Below are 16334 nucleotides of genomic sequence, written 5' to 3'. Positions count from 1 at the left end.
TTCCTCCCGGCCCCTACCATCCTGCCTAAAGACCGTTTGAATCTATGCACAATGTTGCAGGACAATCTTTTCCTTTCACCACCAACAACCGTAGCAGGGATGGTCCCAGTGGGTCCCCTGCCATCCTTTTCTTCTATGTCTTCCTAAGCAACTTTACTTAAGAATAACTGACCTGTGACCCCTCGGAGTGCCTTTGAAGGCTCCTCGAGTATTGAGATCTTTTTCTCACGAGGGGGAAGGGCTGGTTTTTCACTGGCGGAATCGGTGGATGAGCTGTCCTTCTCACAGCCGTTGATGTGGCCATTCTGTATCTGGGGTGGTGGTGGCTGCACGGGCCCTGCCTCGGGCCTCTCTGCCTTGTCTTTAGCATCTTTGTTGCTTTGATGCTGCTTGGACTTGCTTCGTTTTCTCTTATTGTTCTAGAATGAGAAACAAATGAGAAATGAATATTATGCAGCTCACAAGCACCTTGAAATAGAATGTGAATCCGAGAAAGCAAAATAAGATATGTTATCCTTTTGCTTTTTTTTGTTTTCTGACTCTTCAAATAAAATGGGTGAAAACACTGATGTCTTTATTAACTGCCCAAGTTACTATAAATAGCTTCTTTCCCACAATGAGTTGTATAAACTTTTACCTCATAAACATAGAAAACAAAAAGTTTCCTTTATAAGCAAAAAACAGCAGGAAATGGCTTAAAATAGCTGACATATCATTTGAGCAAATTGAGGGCCTACATATCTGAATGGTCATAGAGTATAAAAACTCTCGTGATTACAACCCTGGAGGAACTTGAATTCAGCTACTGTGCTATTGGAGAAGAGTTCTCATTTCTTATAGAGACCATGAGGGTGGGAGGAGGGCAGGGAGGACCCTGAGGTTCTGCTCCTCTGGGGAGGAGGGAAACCTGAGGGGAGGGTGGGAACAGAAGAGGCTGGCACCTCCTTGCAGAATGAGGAAGTGGAGTCAAATCCCCAAAGTCCAGGTTGGGTCTTTGAAAAGGCACCCCCCAACCAGGCCACCCCTGGATTGCTGCCACACTGTCCAGGAAGTCCCAGGATCATCCCCATGAACATTCAAGCTGGAGTGGAGAACTACTACAAAGCATTGCCAAACCAACGTGGGCCCACCTGAATTCTGTGCCCCTGGAATACTTGGCTGCTAGCTCAACAGCACTGTAAGACTTTTCTTACATTTAGCTCAGAATAACACAACTATGCATTTTATTTCATTTTTTATTTATATCTTTTAGTAATTTAATTAATGTATTTATTGGCCACATCTTGCAGTACGTAGGATCTTAGTTCCCCGAAGAGGGATCGAACCTATGCCCCTTGCAGTGAAAGTGTGGAATTTTCATCACTGAACCACCAGGAAAGTCCCTACCCCGAATTTTAGGTAACTGAAATTTTTTAGACCTTGGTACAGGCCTCAGCCAATGAGAACAGACAAGGGGCCTGTCAGGACAGACCCTGGCCTGCCTGTGGCATCAGTGTCCCACCAGCTAAACATCAGCCTGGCTTTGTTCTGCAACATGTTTGAAAAGAAATAAGAAGAAACAATTTTCTCTTGATTCTCCTCCCCATTCCCTTTCTTTTCCTTTGAAACCGCAAGCATGGGTCTGCGTAAGGGCTCCTCCAGGGGAGAGAAGTGCAATGACTGGGTGAAGGGAAGGCCCAGGGGCACCATTCCCACAGGAGCCCTGAGTCTCCTAGGCTGGGGAGACCATCTTCCCATTTAACCTCTAAGAAGAAGGTTTGGTAATGAGTTGGGTCTGCAGCTGCTGTCTGCTCTTTTTTTTTTTTCCACATCAGAGAAATTTAAAACCCAATCCACACATCTCAAATTTCTCCATGTAAGTATAAATACTGCCTTTCAATCACTTGCAAACCATCTTCATTTCATACAGAAGTCTGGGAAGCTATGATTAAAGATAAGCAGACATTGTCAAAGATGGTGGCATACAAATGTTGAACAAAAAACCTCGTAATTCTCCCAGTTCTCCATGAAGCGAGGAGGAGAAAAAGGAGGAAAGGATCATTCCAGTAATTTCAGTAATCTTGGGAATTTATGAAAGTAATACTGCTTTCATGCGTGCATTTGTCAAAACCTATTCCTCGGGCCAGTGATCCTCCCTCAGTGGGAAGAGTATATACTGGGATTCCCCTTGGGGAAGTTACTTGGGAAAGAGAAGCAGACTTTTTGTCAAAGTGATGAAACAGATGACAGGCCTAGAACAAGAAGTCGCACCTCCAAGGAGCCAGCGAGTACCCAGAAACGCTCACAAGACCAGGAAGGCCAGTATGTGTACAGCACACCACACGTGTGCCCAGAGGTCGAAACAGTGTGACTAGACAAGAAAGAAAAATAACTTGAATGGGGCAGCTTAAAATCTCCCCTCTGCTCACAAGGAGCAGTCAGTCTGCCAGGGTTCGAAAGAAAGGAAAACAGGTCCCTTACTTACTATGGCTTTAAAGTACGTCCTTTATTAAAAATCTAGCTTATTAGAACTCAGGAAAAATGTTTCTGGGGGCAGCCCTGGGCAGATTCTCTTGGCTGGAAAAACATGTGAAAATGTATTTAGAGCTTTTCAAGTATCTTTAAAAAGCTCCTTAATGTTTTCCTTTGTGCTGTGGGATATGTTCAGGCAAGTTAACATCTAGAATCCTTTGAATTCTCTGGTTGGGCTTGCCTTAATACTTAAAAAGAAAAACTCTGGGACTTCTAAAGCACACCTGGTGGTTAAAAACACTTGAACAGAAAACAAGGGCATTAGTAGGGAGGGTGGCTTTTAATTTAAGAAAGTCATGAATCTGGAAGCTTCCTGGGTATACATATTAACATATTTGAAAGAAGCACAAAATTGGCACCCTTGTTAAAATGATAACAGCCACGAAGATTCTGATGGAAGATGTTACTAATTTACAATCCATATCAATCTTACCTTCTTTTTTCCTGTCATATTCCATTCTTTTAGAACTTGAATTGCACTGCCTAGACAAAGACAAAGAATCTTCAACATGTATTCACATAATAAAACACCACACAAAATTCATCTCTGTCTTTTCATCCTGGTAGCGATTTTTTTTCCTGGCTTTTTCATTTGTTTTGATACATCCTACCTTAATAAAAATGCCAGTTTCATTTTTTATTTCCAGATTTTCATTTAATTCACTGCATGATCTTAGTTTTATCAAAGTATTAAGCCCCACTACATGAAGCTTACTTTGTTTTATCATTATGTTGTCTTAGAGAAAATGAAATATATCTTGAGAATTTTCTGATAGCTTCATTGCCATAGGTAGAATTAAAATTGTTCTGTTTTATATATGAATCAAAATACCTATAATCTTCTAGGCCAAACATGGGATTTTGAATATTATTAACCATGTGAATCCTAACTTTTTGTTTGGCTATTTCTGCTCATTTTCTGCCTCTACTCATTATGTTCACAACCTGCAGGGTGACAAGGAGGACAGATGATCTGATGTTAGTTTTGCTCATGTCACTATGGATAAGGACAGGACGTAGTCTTTGCAAGGTTCCACTTTGAAACAAAAGAAGCTCATTAAATAACAAGTTGAGTCCCAGGTTCTGAAATACTCTTCACGTGCATATGTGGCATCGCCCTGATGCAGAGGAAAAGTCTAACTTGATTAAATTAAAAAATATTTCAAAAGAAATGCTTAACCAGCGGTCAGCTACAGTAAGTATCTTCATGTAATCTAAGTTTCTTCACTCACTCCAAAGTGCTAAGTGGTAAAGAACCCACCTGCTAACGCAGGAGATGTTAGAGACTTGGGTTCAATCACTGCGTCAGGGAGATCTCCTGGAGGAGGGCATGGCAACCTACTCCAGTATTTTTGCCTGGAGAATCCCACAGACAGAGGAGCCTGGTGGGCTACAGTCCATAGTGTCACAAAGAGTTAGACACGACTGAAGCGACTTAACATGCACTCACACACTCACTCCAAACTGCTGGGGGTAATTTCAACAAGTTATTGGTAATGAGCAGACCAGTTGTTCTTATTTAAATAGGTATTTCTAAAGAGTAGCTCTTAAATGTATTCTTTCAACAATTTTAAGCATTCTCATACCATTTCATTATACTAATAGTTCTCTACAATGAGTGTGTTGGCTAAACAAAGATAAACTTCAGGCTAGTCTTTATAACAAATTTCAAATTAGTAGGGCCCCAATTATTGAGTCTACTGTCACTGTTAGATAAGCAGAAGGCCATATTGCTTTGACTAATGTTTAAAAAGACTAATTATTCCTATCCATTCAGAGTTTCCAATTCAATGCCCCTCGAAGGCTTTTTGTGTTACATGTACTTGAAATAGTAAGACTGCATTTAAAAGTAAGCTATAATTCAGACTTTTTATTAACTAGGGTGATCTTTTTCTAATTTGCCCAGAGAATTAATGTTTCATAGTATTTTCCTTTCGAAGAACTTTAGGAAGTCACTTTCACTAGGTTACTTCCTAAGTCACACCCGTGGCTAAGAATTATTAGGGTAGTTTTTACTTAGAGCTCAACTTCAGAATTCCGGATAAAAATTAAATTTAAAAAATGTTGAAGACGGTTCTTTTAAATCAGAGAAAGGGGGTGAGTTGTTTACTACTTTCAACTGCAATATTCAATTATTCTTCTAATTTTTATATTTGGACATAAATTCTATTTGCAATTTGGACCATGAGCTTTTAGAGGGTAATTCTGAAGAACCTGTGTTTAAAGACAATTTTGAAACTGTTACTATTAAACTTTAATTATACTAAAACTGCTTGGAGGTTTTTTTATAGACATAATTTAATTAGTTTATTTATTTTCGGCTGTACTGGGTCTTCGTTGCCTCAGGGACTTTTCTCTGGTTGCAGCCAGTGGGGGCTACTCTCCAGGTGTGGTGTGCAGGCTTCTCCTTGCAGTGGCTTCTCTTGCTGCAGAGCATGGGCTCCAGGGCTCCAGGAGTGCAGCAGTTGTAGCTCGTGGGCTCGGGCTCGGTCGTGCCGGTTCCCCGGCTCTAGGGTACCGGCTCAATAGTGGTGGTACGGGGGCATAGTTGCTCCATGGCATGTGGGATCTGCCTGGATCAGGGATCGAATCCGTGTCTCCTGCACTGGCAGCAGGATTCTTGACCAGTGAGCCACCAGGGAAGTCCTGTTTGGAGCTTATTAAGCTACTCAGAAAGTGTGCTTTTAGTGTGCCTCATAAGTGATTCCTAGTGATTATTTCTGATTTTCAGTGATCTTTAAACAAGTTTTCCTATTGACTCCCATCCAAAATGATATCTCAGCAATCGATGAATTTTTTAAACTGAGACCTTAATCTTGACAAGGTGAAAATTTCAAGAAGGACAAGCATGGTGCTATAATTAAATACAGTTGGATTTGATGACAGTCCATCAGTTACTGAGCATCTGGGCATCTCATCAGGGTCACTTTATAATAAAAACTTTCAGGATGGAGAATGTGGGGGCCTCACTCCAGCTGAGGGTGGGGAGGCATGGGGATAGTAACCTGTTTCCTTTCCTAAAGCTTTTTTCCATGTGAGCGACACTGGCAAGTGAAACTGAAAAGAGAGTTTATCTGCGCCAGGCTGTGTGCCTCTCAATTTCTTTTGTGAGACAAACTGTACCAAATGTTGCAAAGCTGGATTAGCATCCCATTCTCTGTATTTGTTTCTTACGAATAAAGATTCCATATTTGTTCATACATGAAGCAGGATGAACAGTCAGAAAAGTTATGCACTGTGGGGCTGCCTGCAGGTCTATTTTGAACCATGTGTGCTAAGTCACTTTAGTCATGTCTGACTCTTTGCGACCCCATGGACCGTGGCCCACCAGGCTCCCATGTCCGTGGGATTCTCCAAGCAAGAATACTGGAGTGAGTTGCCCTCTTCCATGGGATCTTCCTGACCCAGGGATCAAACCCTGGTCTCTTGCATCTCCTGCCTTGGCAGGCAGGTTCTTCACCACTAGTGCCAGCTGGGAAGTCCCATTTTGAATGATGTGTGTGTGTGTGTTAGTCACTCAGTTGTGTCTGACTCTTTGTGACCCTATGGACTGTGGCCTACCAGGCTCCTCTGTCCAAGGGATTTTCCAGGCAAGAGTATTGGAGCGGGTTGCCATTTCCTTCTCCAATTTTGAATGATAATCATTTTTAATTCAATTAGCACTCTAAACTCTGACTGCAGATATCAGAATGTGAGTGTGCTATCTGGTTCCAAGACCTTGCCTGAAATGCAATTATAATATATGTAGAAACTTAGGAAGATTGTTCTATTTCCAGGAAATTGAGTAAGTTTAACAGAAAACAAAACTAGTATAAAAGGAGGAATATGCTGAAAGGTATTCCCTGAACTTTCGGTCAGATTATGTTTAGTTAGTCCATATTAACAAAACAGAAACTAATGCTAGGACAGAAGATATATGATATCAAAGAACAGGTATAAGATATTTGTTCATAAATGAAATTTGTTTAATTTGTCTAGGAGAGAAGAATTTCCCATAATTTATAGGAAATGTAAAACAGTAGGTTATACATTTATAAAATAACTACATTCCTGAGAATTTAGATTCTGTAACATCACTGGAAATGGGGTGTTCAAAAAATCAATTTTTTTTAGACAGCAAAAACGTTCTAGAGGTGGATAAGATGAACTAATATTCTGACTAATTAGGAAATTTCAAAATGATAAACTAAGAATGTTAAAGACTAAATCAGTCCCCTCAGACTACTTAAACATCAAGTTCAAGGATTCCAATCGTAAGACCAAGTAGAACTATGCTGGTTGAAGAGTTGAGAAGGCTTTTCAGATCAGGAATGAAGTTCATTATCCTCCATTAACAAGGACATCATCAAATAAAGGACATTGTTTAATAACAGACTGGACAGACTGGTCGACAGTGGAATTAGTAGCATTAGAACAGGTATCCTTTGCAAACTATCTATAGTCTGTCTTCTGTTTTTTCCCAATGAGGAAAAAAGAACTTCCAAATCCTGCTCTTAATACATAGATGTGTTTTTTTAAAATGCTGTTTTCTGTGGTAAAATTCACATAATATAAAACATACTGTGAGCTTAGTTGCTCAGCCATGTCCAACTCTTTGCGAACCTCTGGTCTCTAGCCCACCAGGCTCCTCTGTTCATGGGATTCTCCAGGCAAGAACACTGATGTGGGTTGCCATGCCCTCCTCCAGGAGATCTTTCCAGCCCAGGGATCAAACCCAGGTCTCCCACATTGCAGGTGGATTCTTTACCCATTGAGCCTCTAGGGAAGCCCAAGAATACTGGAGTGGGTAGCCTATCCCTTCTCCTGGGGATCTTCCCAACCCAGGAATCAAACTGGGGTCTCCTGCACTGCAGGTGGATTCTTTAGCAGCTGAGCTACCCGGAAAGCCCCTGAAACACACTGTCTTAACTATATTTAACTGTACAGTTCAGGGGCACTGAGTACATTCACATGGTTGTGCAACTCTCGCCATCATCCGTCTCCTGAGTTTTCCTTTCCTAAACTGAAACTCTATCCCCATTAAACCTAAGTCCCCATCCCTCACCACCTCCAGGACCCTGGCAAGCACCAATGTATGTAGACGTGTTTTTAAAACCTAGCATATTTTTATAAAAAATTGAGTATTAGTAAATAATTGGTATTCAATTCATTCAAAGAAGAAAACACAGAATATATGGAATATTTAGTTCTAACATCTACAGGTTCACAGGACATGTATACTCACCATCCACAAAGGCCTGCACTGCTTTATCTACATTAAAATCAAACTGCTGCAGCACCAGGACTATTTCATTATTGCTTTTGTTGGGAACAACTGATCGAACTGCATAGATCTGGAAAGGAGAGGAAAAGAGAAAGGCAAACATTGTGAATGTTTTTCATCCATGAATCTCTCACTGGATAGAAAAAAAAAAAACTGTTCTAAAGGCCTTAAAAAGCTGACTAATTTATCTTCTTGCCATCAAGCATACTCAAGGCATTTTGGACCCATAAAAGCTAATCCTGGTAATCACCTTGATACCCTCTTTATTTGAATACACATTTCTACAAAGATTTCCCTGTTAGGACTGGAGCAGCAAGCCTGAAGAGCCAACTCTGGTTTTGCAACCTACTCCCCTCCCCGCAGCCCATGCCCAGGACTCCAGATGCACACAACATGTGTTTTCAGTGAGCACACAGATAGTCCTCTGTCTCTGGCTCTCTTCTGCATGAGCTCAGGGCCTATCTTTGGAAAATGTGCAGAAATAGCTTCATGCCTGAGCTTCTCTTATCTCCACAGTGGAGACAGTCACATTGCAGTTCACGAAAGTATGTTGTGAAACTCCATTAATGTTTATAGAGATATAAAAATGTAGGGCATTGTGTTTTTGAAATGGCAATCTTAGCCATAATACAGAAAAGGTTCCCCAACACACGTCTGAAAAATCAAACATTTAAACCAGTGTAAATACATACATGAGAGCTAAGGATTTCAACAGGTTAAGCTAATATTCAATTTTTAATGACCTATAGATATTTCTTAGTCAACTTTTGCACATTTTCTTCTTGCCTAATAGAACTCATTGACCTTTAGCTCACAGAACTTGCAATTACTACAGGATACTTTATCCACTGTAGCAAAACCTGGCTCTCTCTGCTTTCTATCAAGGGGATTACTGCAGCCACTACTGACAAATATGAGAATACTGTATGGTGCCAAGGTGAGTGGCATTCACATTGATGATCACAAAAGCACTACACAATCCTTACTTGTTTTCAGGGAATATTTTTTGAAAGCCTACCTTGTGACAAGGCACCAAACTTCTTGCAACTTACTGACTAGAGGGGACATATCAGTATGCACATACTGATCAAATGATCACACAAATAAATATCTATGTACATGTTGCAATACATGCCATAAATCATGACAAGGAGACTTGAGTGTATATAGGCGTGCTGAAATCTGATGGACAAAAGAGAAGAGATGGCTGGAAGGTTAAGGGGGAGGGCCTCTTAGAGGGGACAGCATGAATGAGGAGCCAGGCACAGATGAGGAGAGAGTATGGAGCAGGACAGAGATTGAGGCTTCCAGAAGTACAAGATGAGGCCAGAGGCAGGCAGGGACCAGGTCATGTAGCCCACAAGGTCATGTAAAAGATTTTGGTCTTGTGACCATCCCTCAACCACCCTCAATGCTGTCCTTTCTTATTCATGCATCATGTTAGAAAGATATCTCTTGGGAACTCCCCAGCAGTCCAGTGGTTAAGACTCTGCACTTTTCACTGCCAAGGGCAAGAGTTCCATCCCTGGTCAGGGAAGTAAGACCCTACAAGCTACACAGTGTGGCCAAAAACAAAACAAAACAAAAACATTACAAAAAAAGAAAAATAGCTCTTCCCCTCTTCCCTCTCTCTCCGTATGTATGTATGGTATTACCTTCTATATCCAACACTTGTGTTGCTTCCATAGCTTGGCTATTGGTGTGTATACACACATACACACATATACACACACACAATGGAATATTACTTAGCCATAAAACAATGAAATTCTGCCATTTGCAGCAACATGGATGGATCCAGCGAATATCATGCTTAGTGAAGTAAATCAGACAAAGACATAGACTACAACACTGTATGATATCACTTATAAGTGCAATCTAAAAAATAAAATGAATGTATGTAGCAAAACAGAAACAGACTCACAGAGAAAACAAAACAGTGGTTACTGATAGAGACAGGGAAGCAGGGAGGGGCAAGATTAGGGCATAAAATTAAGAAATAGAAATGACAATGTATAAAATACATAAGCAACAAAGATATATTGTACAGCACAGGGAATTACAGCCATTATCTTATAGTAACTTTTAATGGAGGATAAGCTATAAAAATGCCTAATAACTGTGCTGTATACATGAAAACTAATATAATATTGTAAATCAACTATACTTCAATTAAAAAAAACAAAATTTTCAATCTACCTCCACAGTTGTGTGAGCAGTAAAGATCAAGAAGTATGGAATAAACATAAATGGCTGTTTGCCCTGTTTCCAGACTCTCCTCTGCAAAACATTATTTTATTATGTTAAGGCAAAACATGATATAAACCATAGCTTATAGAGATACTTCCTCTTTAAACAGGTACACAGCACTTGCCTGTTCCTCTTTAAAAGAACAAAAAAAAAAAAAATCCAACATGGTAGAATATAGAACATCTATCCTTTTCACTTTATATATCCTATCTCTGAACATATCCTCAGAAAATTGTCAATAACTGAGTCCTGATATCAAATATAACTATGAATATTGCAAATAGTTCCCAGAGGAAGACACTTAATTAAAACAAGAATGTCAAGTTGTAAAGACACTAAAGGAAGGAAAGGAAAACAAAAAATCTATTCTTAGATATTCCATAGTAATGTTGAATTCTAGTGAATTTCTCGGCCAAGTTTCTGCTTTAATCATAGTACTTGGCTAATGTGAAGAGAGTAGCATTATTTTTCTACCTTCTCATTTACGAATTCACTACATTTGTTTTGCTATGAAAATGTCTTGGAGAGAGACGGAGGAATCCAGACACTAATATGCATGCATAAGCATCCAGAGACTTCACAGTGTCACTATTCAACATGCAGCAGTCATAAGGGGTCTAAGCATTTAAATCTAAAACAGGTCTCCTTATGAAGGAGCTTTAAAACGTAAGGTGTGGAGGACAAAGGCAGTGTTACAGGGACGTTGTGCTGAAAAGCTGCCTTTGCGTTAGGAAACGAAGCTCCTGGAGCAATGGATCAATCAATGCGTGACTAATGGTAGTTTGCATATGGGGAGCTCATAAAATTCTCGCCTGCAGTGGCTGTTTTGCAAAGGCTGTTTCTGGCACCGCTTCACACACACAGCCTTTACGTCGCTGCCACAGCCTAAGCTGGTGAATCCGCTGCTGCAGCTTCACACTGAAGCCCACTGTTTGAATCGGCACGCGACTCCATCCCTCAAGGGTTCTCACACCATAAAACAGTCTCCTGGGGGGCCGACCAGGCGGCAGCACAGGATGCTGGGGGACAATCTGGACCATGAGTTAGGGGTTCATTTAGCAACTGCTTTACCTTTCCCTAATTACTGTTCCCTGTTTTGCTTTTACTAATTTAAATGGCAAATTCAATTTGCTATTGACAAATCTGCCTTTTGCACCTCAATAGTCGTTTTGATTTTAAACGTTTTTTGCACAGCAAAGGAAACCACTGATAAAATGAAACGACAACCTAATTAATGGGAGAAAATATTTGCAAATGGTGTGACCAATAAGGGGCTAATATTCGTCATATAGAAACAGCTTATACAACTCAACAACAACAAAAAAACGGATTAAAAAATGGGTAGAAGACTTGAACAGACATTTTTCCAAAGAGGAAATGGAGATGGCTAACAGGTAAATGAAAAGATGTTTAACATCGTTAATCACCAGGGAAATACAAGTCAAAACCACAATGAGCTATTTATTACCTCACACCTACCAGAATGGCTATCACCAAAAAGAATACAAACAACACAAATGCTGGTGAAGATGTGGGAAAAAAGGAACCCTGGTACACTGTTGGTGGGAAAGTAAATTGGTGCAGTCACTGTGGAAAACTGTATGGAGGTTTCTCAAACAACCAAAAATAGATCTACCATGTATGACCCAGCAATTCCACTCATGGGTATGCATCTGAAAAGAACAAAAACAGCAATTCGAAAAGATACATGCATCCCTAATGTTCATCACCGCATTCTTTACAATTGCCAAGATATGGACACAATGTGTTTATTAACAGATGAAGGGATTAAGAAGATGTGGTGTATATATGTATAACGGAATACCACTTAGCCATAAAAAGAGAACGAGATTTTTTCCGTTTGTAGCAGTAAGCATGGATTTGGAGGGTACAATGGCAAGTGAAGTAAGTCAGCCAGAGAAAGACAAACACTGCATGATATCTCTATAAATGGAATCTAAGAAATACAACACATAAGTGATTATAACAAAAAAGAAGCAGACACAGATATAGTGAACCAACTAGTGGTTACCAGTGGGAAGAGGAAAGAGGGCAGGGGCAAAATAAGAGTAGGGGATTAAGAGGTACAAACTATTACATATAAAATAAGCTACAAGGATATACTGTACAACTGTACAACGCTGCACAATGTGGGGAATATAGCAAATACTTATAGTAATTCTAAACGGAATATAACCTTCAAAAATTGTGAATCACTATATTTTACACCTGTAAATATAATACTGTACATCAACTATATCTCAATAAAAAATAAATGTTTAAAAAAGTGTTTTGATTTAACTGAAGCATTCTAATCTCCCTTTCTCTCCTCTCCCTGGGGTTGTCTATCTAAGGTGGCAGGTTTCGCCCCATTCTGTCTCAGGCCCGTCCTGCTGGCATTTTCTTTTTCTTTATTTATTTTTTAACTTATTTATTTTTTAATTGAAGGGTAATTGTTTCATAGAATTTTGTGGTCTTCTGTCATACATCAACAAGAATCAGCTATAGGCACACCCATGTCCCCTCCCTCCTGAACCTCTCTCCCATCTCTCTCCCTGACCCATCCCTCTAGACTGTCACAGAGCCCCTCTTTGAGTTCCCTGGTTCATGCAGTAAATTCCCATTGGCTATCTATTTTACACATGGTACTGTAAGATTCCATGTTACTCTCTCCACACATCTCACCCTCTCCCTCCTCCGCTCTCCCTGCGTCCATAGGTCTGTTCTCTATGTCTGGCATTTTGCCGGCACTAGGCAGCAAGGCAGTGCGGCTTTCACAGATGCGGTTTACTTCAGCTTCCCACATTAACTTACCTCTCCTGGACCTGACTTGTCTGGCTTAAGAACTGTTAGCAGATTTCTTCATTCACACTGTGCATTTTTTGAGCCTATCTGTGATGACTCCTTAGAAATTCTCCTTGGCTTACAGATGAGTCACTTAAGACTATGTCTGAGTTTCAAAAAATGGTTCTAACAGAAGTTTTCAATCCACCTACACAGCTGTGTGATCAGTAAAGACCCAGTACTATCAAATAAACAGAAAATAACAGTTCCCTCTGCTTCTGGTCTCCCACCTACAAATTCATCCCTGAGCCTGTTGCCAGACTACTCTTCTTCAAGTATAATTAGGACTACTTCCCCATCTTCCTTAAGAGTAAAATTCAGTGTCTACAACCCGGCACTCAAGACCATTGACAACTGGGCACTCATCTGCTTTTCCAAATGCCCTTCTTGCTCTGCCCTTTACAGATGAGCACAAGCCCAGTGTTGGCCACTTACCCCTACCTCCATGTGAGTTTTGTCCTTGATAAAAAGCAGAGACAAAAAAAAAAAAAGAGTAAAGATGTCACTTTGCTGACAAAGATGTGTATAGTCAAAGTTATGGCTTTTCAAGTAGTCATTTTATGGATATAAGCGTTGGACCACAAAGAAGGCTGAGTGCCTAATAACTGATGCTTTTAAACTATGGTGCTGGAGAAGACTCTTGAGTCCCCTAGACTGCAAGGAGATCAAACCAGTCAATCCTAAAGAAATCAGTCCCGAATATTCATTGGAAGGACTGATGCTGAAGCTGAAGATACAATACTTTGGCCACCTGATGTGAAGAACTGAAGCTGAAGTTACAATACTTTGGCCACCTGATGTGAAGAACTGACTCACTGCAAAGGACCCTGATGCTGGGAAAGATTGAAGGCAGGAGAAGGGGGCACAGAAGATGAGATAGTTGGATGGCATCACCGACTCAATGGATGTGAGTTTGAGCAAGCTCTGGGAGTTGGTGATGGACAGGGAAGCCTAGCGTGCTGCAGTCCATGGGGTCGCAAAGAATCAGACACAACTTAGAGACTGAACAAAAAAAGATGTGTCCACTTGCCCAAATTTTATACTCCACCTGAAATGCCAGGTATCCTGTGAAGCTCTTTGTCTCCACCATCCCTGCCATAAGCCATCTCTGTCTCCTTTCAATTTCCGCAGACCTTATCAGTGGATGTCTCCTAAGCCCAGCACCTTCTACATCACAGGCCTGTCTGTGTGAGGTGCATATTCTAAATGATAAGGAACATGAATGCAGAATTCTCCTCCCAGTCATTTCTGCATCTTCACCATGCTCACCCGAGTGACCAATAATGTGCACAGGTAGATGGATATGAAAGTGAAAGTCGCTCGGTTGTATCTGATTCTTTGCAACCCCATGGACTATACAGACCATGGAATTCTCCAGGCCAGAATACTGGAGTGGGTAGCTGTTTCCTTCTCCAGGGGATCTTCCCAACCCAGGGATCAAATCCTGGTCTCCTGCATTGCAGGCAGATTCTTTATCAGCTCAGCCACAAGGGAAGCCCAAGAATACTGGAGTGGGTAGCCTATCTCTTCTCTAGCAGATCTTCCCGACCCAGGAATCGAACCGGGGTCTCCTTCACTGCAGGTGGATTCTTTACCAACTGAGCTATCAGGGAAGCCCAAATGTGCACAGAGTAGGTATTTAATAGCAATCTGTTCAATGAGAGAATGTCAATTTGTAGCTATACCAGGCTGCTCTTTTTTTGACATGTTATGCTAATATTTTTATTACTTTTCCATTAGTTCATATGTGTTATTGTGCTACAGTGGGGTTTTGCTAATTGTATATAAATATGCTAAAAAGCTCTCCTTCATTCTCTACCCTCTAAAATCATTTTTTTAAATTGGCGTATAGTTCATTTAGAATGTTGTTAGTTTCAGGTGTACAGCAAAGTGAATCAGCTATACATATACATACACCTATTCTTTTTAAGATTCTTTTCCCTTATAGGCCGTTACAGAACATTGAGTACAGTTCCCTGTGCTCTACAGTCGGTCCTTATTCAGGCTACTCTTCTGAGTCAAAGGAATATTCTGCTAATGCTGGACCACCCCATCACTCTGCATTTACCATCCACAACAATAGACGGGTGAGTCTCCGCTGACTGTTATGTGACCTAAGCATTATAACTTATGGAGAATAGACACATGCTCTTTAAATTTCAGTAACAGAGATGGGAAGAATATTTATGACATTTCTATATAATAAGATACTCATGGTACTTTGTGGAGTTTTAAAAATAGCATAGTAACTGCCTATCCTTCTGAAGCTCAGCCCAGGTTTTGGTTGGGCCTCCACTAGGTACCAGGCGCTGAGGACACAACTGCCCTAAGACAGACAGCACTGCAGGGCGGCCAGAATATCTGCGCCTGAAAGCATGTAAACGCTGTGCTGCTTGTATGAGAAAGGCTGGAGTGTCACAGAGAAGAGAGCAGTCAAGGAGGGGAGAATAGAGAGGAAACAGCCAAACATCACGCAAGCAGCTCTGGAATTAAACAGACCTGTTCTCTAACCTTGGCTCTGTTACCTGTTAGTTCTATGACCTTGGATGAATGGTTAAAATTGTTGAAACTTAGCTCTGTAGCTGTAAAATGAGGATGTTACCTGCTAGAGTCTCAGTAAAAGTGAAAAGAGATGATGCATGGAAAGTGTCTGATATAGAATCTGGCATATATTAGCTGCTCAATAAATTTTAAAAAGGAAAGTGTGGAAGCATTTACATTGGGCCATGAAGGAGAAGGGTGTCTCTAGGTATAAAGGTTGGTATGCCTTTGAAATGGAAAGAATGTATGTCTACCCTGGTGACCAGGACTTATCTGGGGGAGATCATCCTATATACAAGGCTTCTTAAGAACATTCCTCCTCAGCCTTGCTGAGCAGTGGACCCAAGGCTGTCTTCAATCTCTTCCTGCCCTGCAAGGTGAGTGGTGGCCAACAATATGCGCTCCTGGCCTGCTCCCCCCGCCCCCCCCCCCCGCCCCCTTCCTTGGTCTCACTCTTTCCTGTATTTATTTACTAAACGCCTGCTGTGGTCGGGATGAAGCAGTACACTGTGTGCATACCGCATACTGCACTATGGCTGGATACAGCAGAAATAAAACAGATACGGTCGCTACCAAACCTAGAGAGGAGAACAGCTGTGAAACACACAGATGGAAAAAAAGGTAACTACAGCTTACGCTGAGTGAGTGACACGAAGGAAGCAGAGTGTAGTGACAATGATTGCAGCAGTCAGGAAGGGGCCTGTCTGAAAAGACTAAGTGGGCCAACCAGGCTCTCTGCCTTGGAGTCTGGACTATTCCACACAAAGGGAGAGAGTGGAGGTGAACAAGGGTTGTTTGGGAGCTGCCTCCCTTCCTGCCTTTTCTGCTTCTTTAACTTGTTCTGAAGTCCCATGAGTCCCTACTCCATCTTTAGAGTAACCTCTTTTTACTTGCACTAGTTGGAGCGTTTTCATTTTCTAGAACA

At 41.0% G+C, this 16334-nt stretch overlaps 1 protein-coding gene across 6 annotated transcripts in view; it reads right to left on the bottom strand.

Annotated features, from left to right (window-relative positions):
• SPATS2L (spermatogenesis associated serine rich 2 like) overlaps nucleotides 1-16334 on the bottom strand; it is a 184026-nt gene that overhangs the window by 59189 nt on the left and 108503 nt on the right. For all 6 annotated transcript variants that reach the window (XM_068967263.1, XM_068967268.1, XM_068967267.1 and 3 more), the window contains 3 exons: nucleotides 7736-7844; nucleotides 2945-2994; nucleotides 173-419 (listed from right to left, as the gene is read on the bottom strand). In XM_068967263.1, the coding sequence (XP_068823364.1) occupies nucleotides 173-419; nucleotides 2945-2994; nucleotides 7736-7844 (406 nt within the window). The remainder of the gene's footprint in view (nucleotides 1-172; nucleotides 420-2944; nucleotides 2995-7735; nucleotides 7845-16334) is intronic.

Source organism: Capricornis sumatraensis, chromosome 3 (assembly GCF_032405125.1).
Source record: "Capricornis sumatraensis isolate serow.1 chromosome 3, serow.2, whole genome shotgun sequence".
NCBI classification, from domain to species: domain Eukaryota; kingdom Metazoa; phylum Chordata; class Mammalia; order Artiodactyla; family Bovidae; genus Capricornis; species Capricornis sumatraensis.
This window is presented reverse-complemented; position numbering and strand designations above follow the sequence as displayed.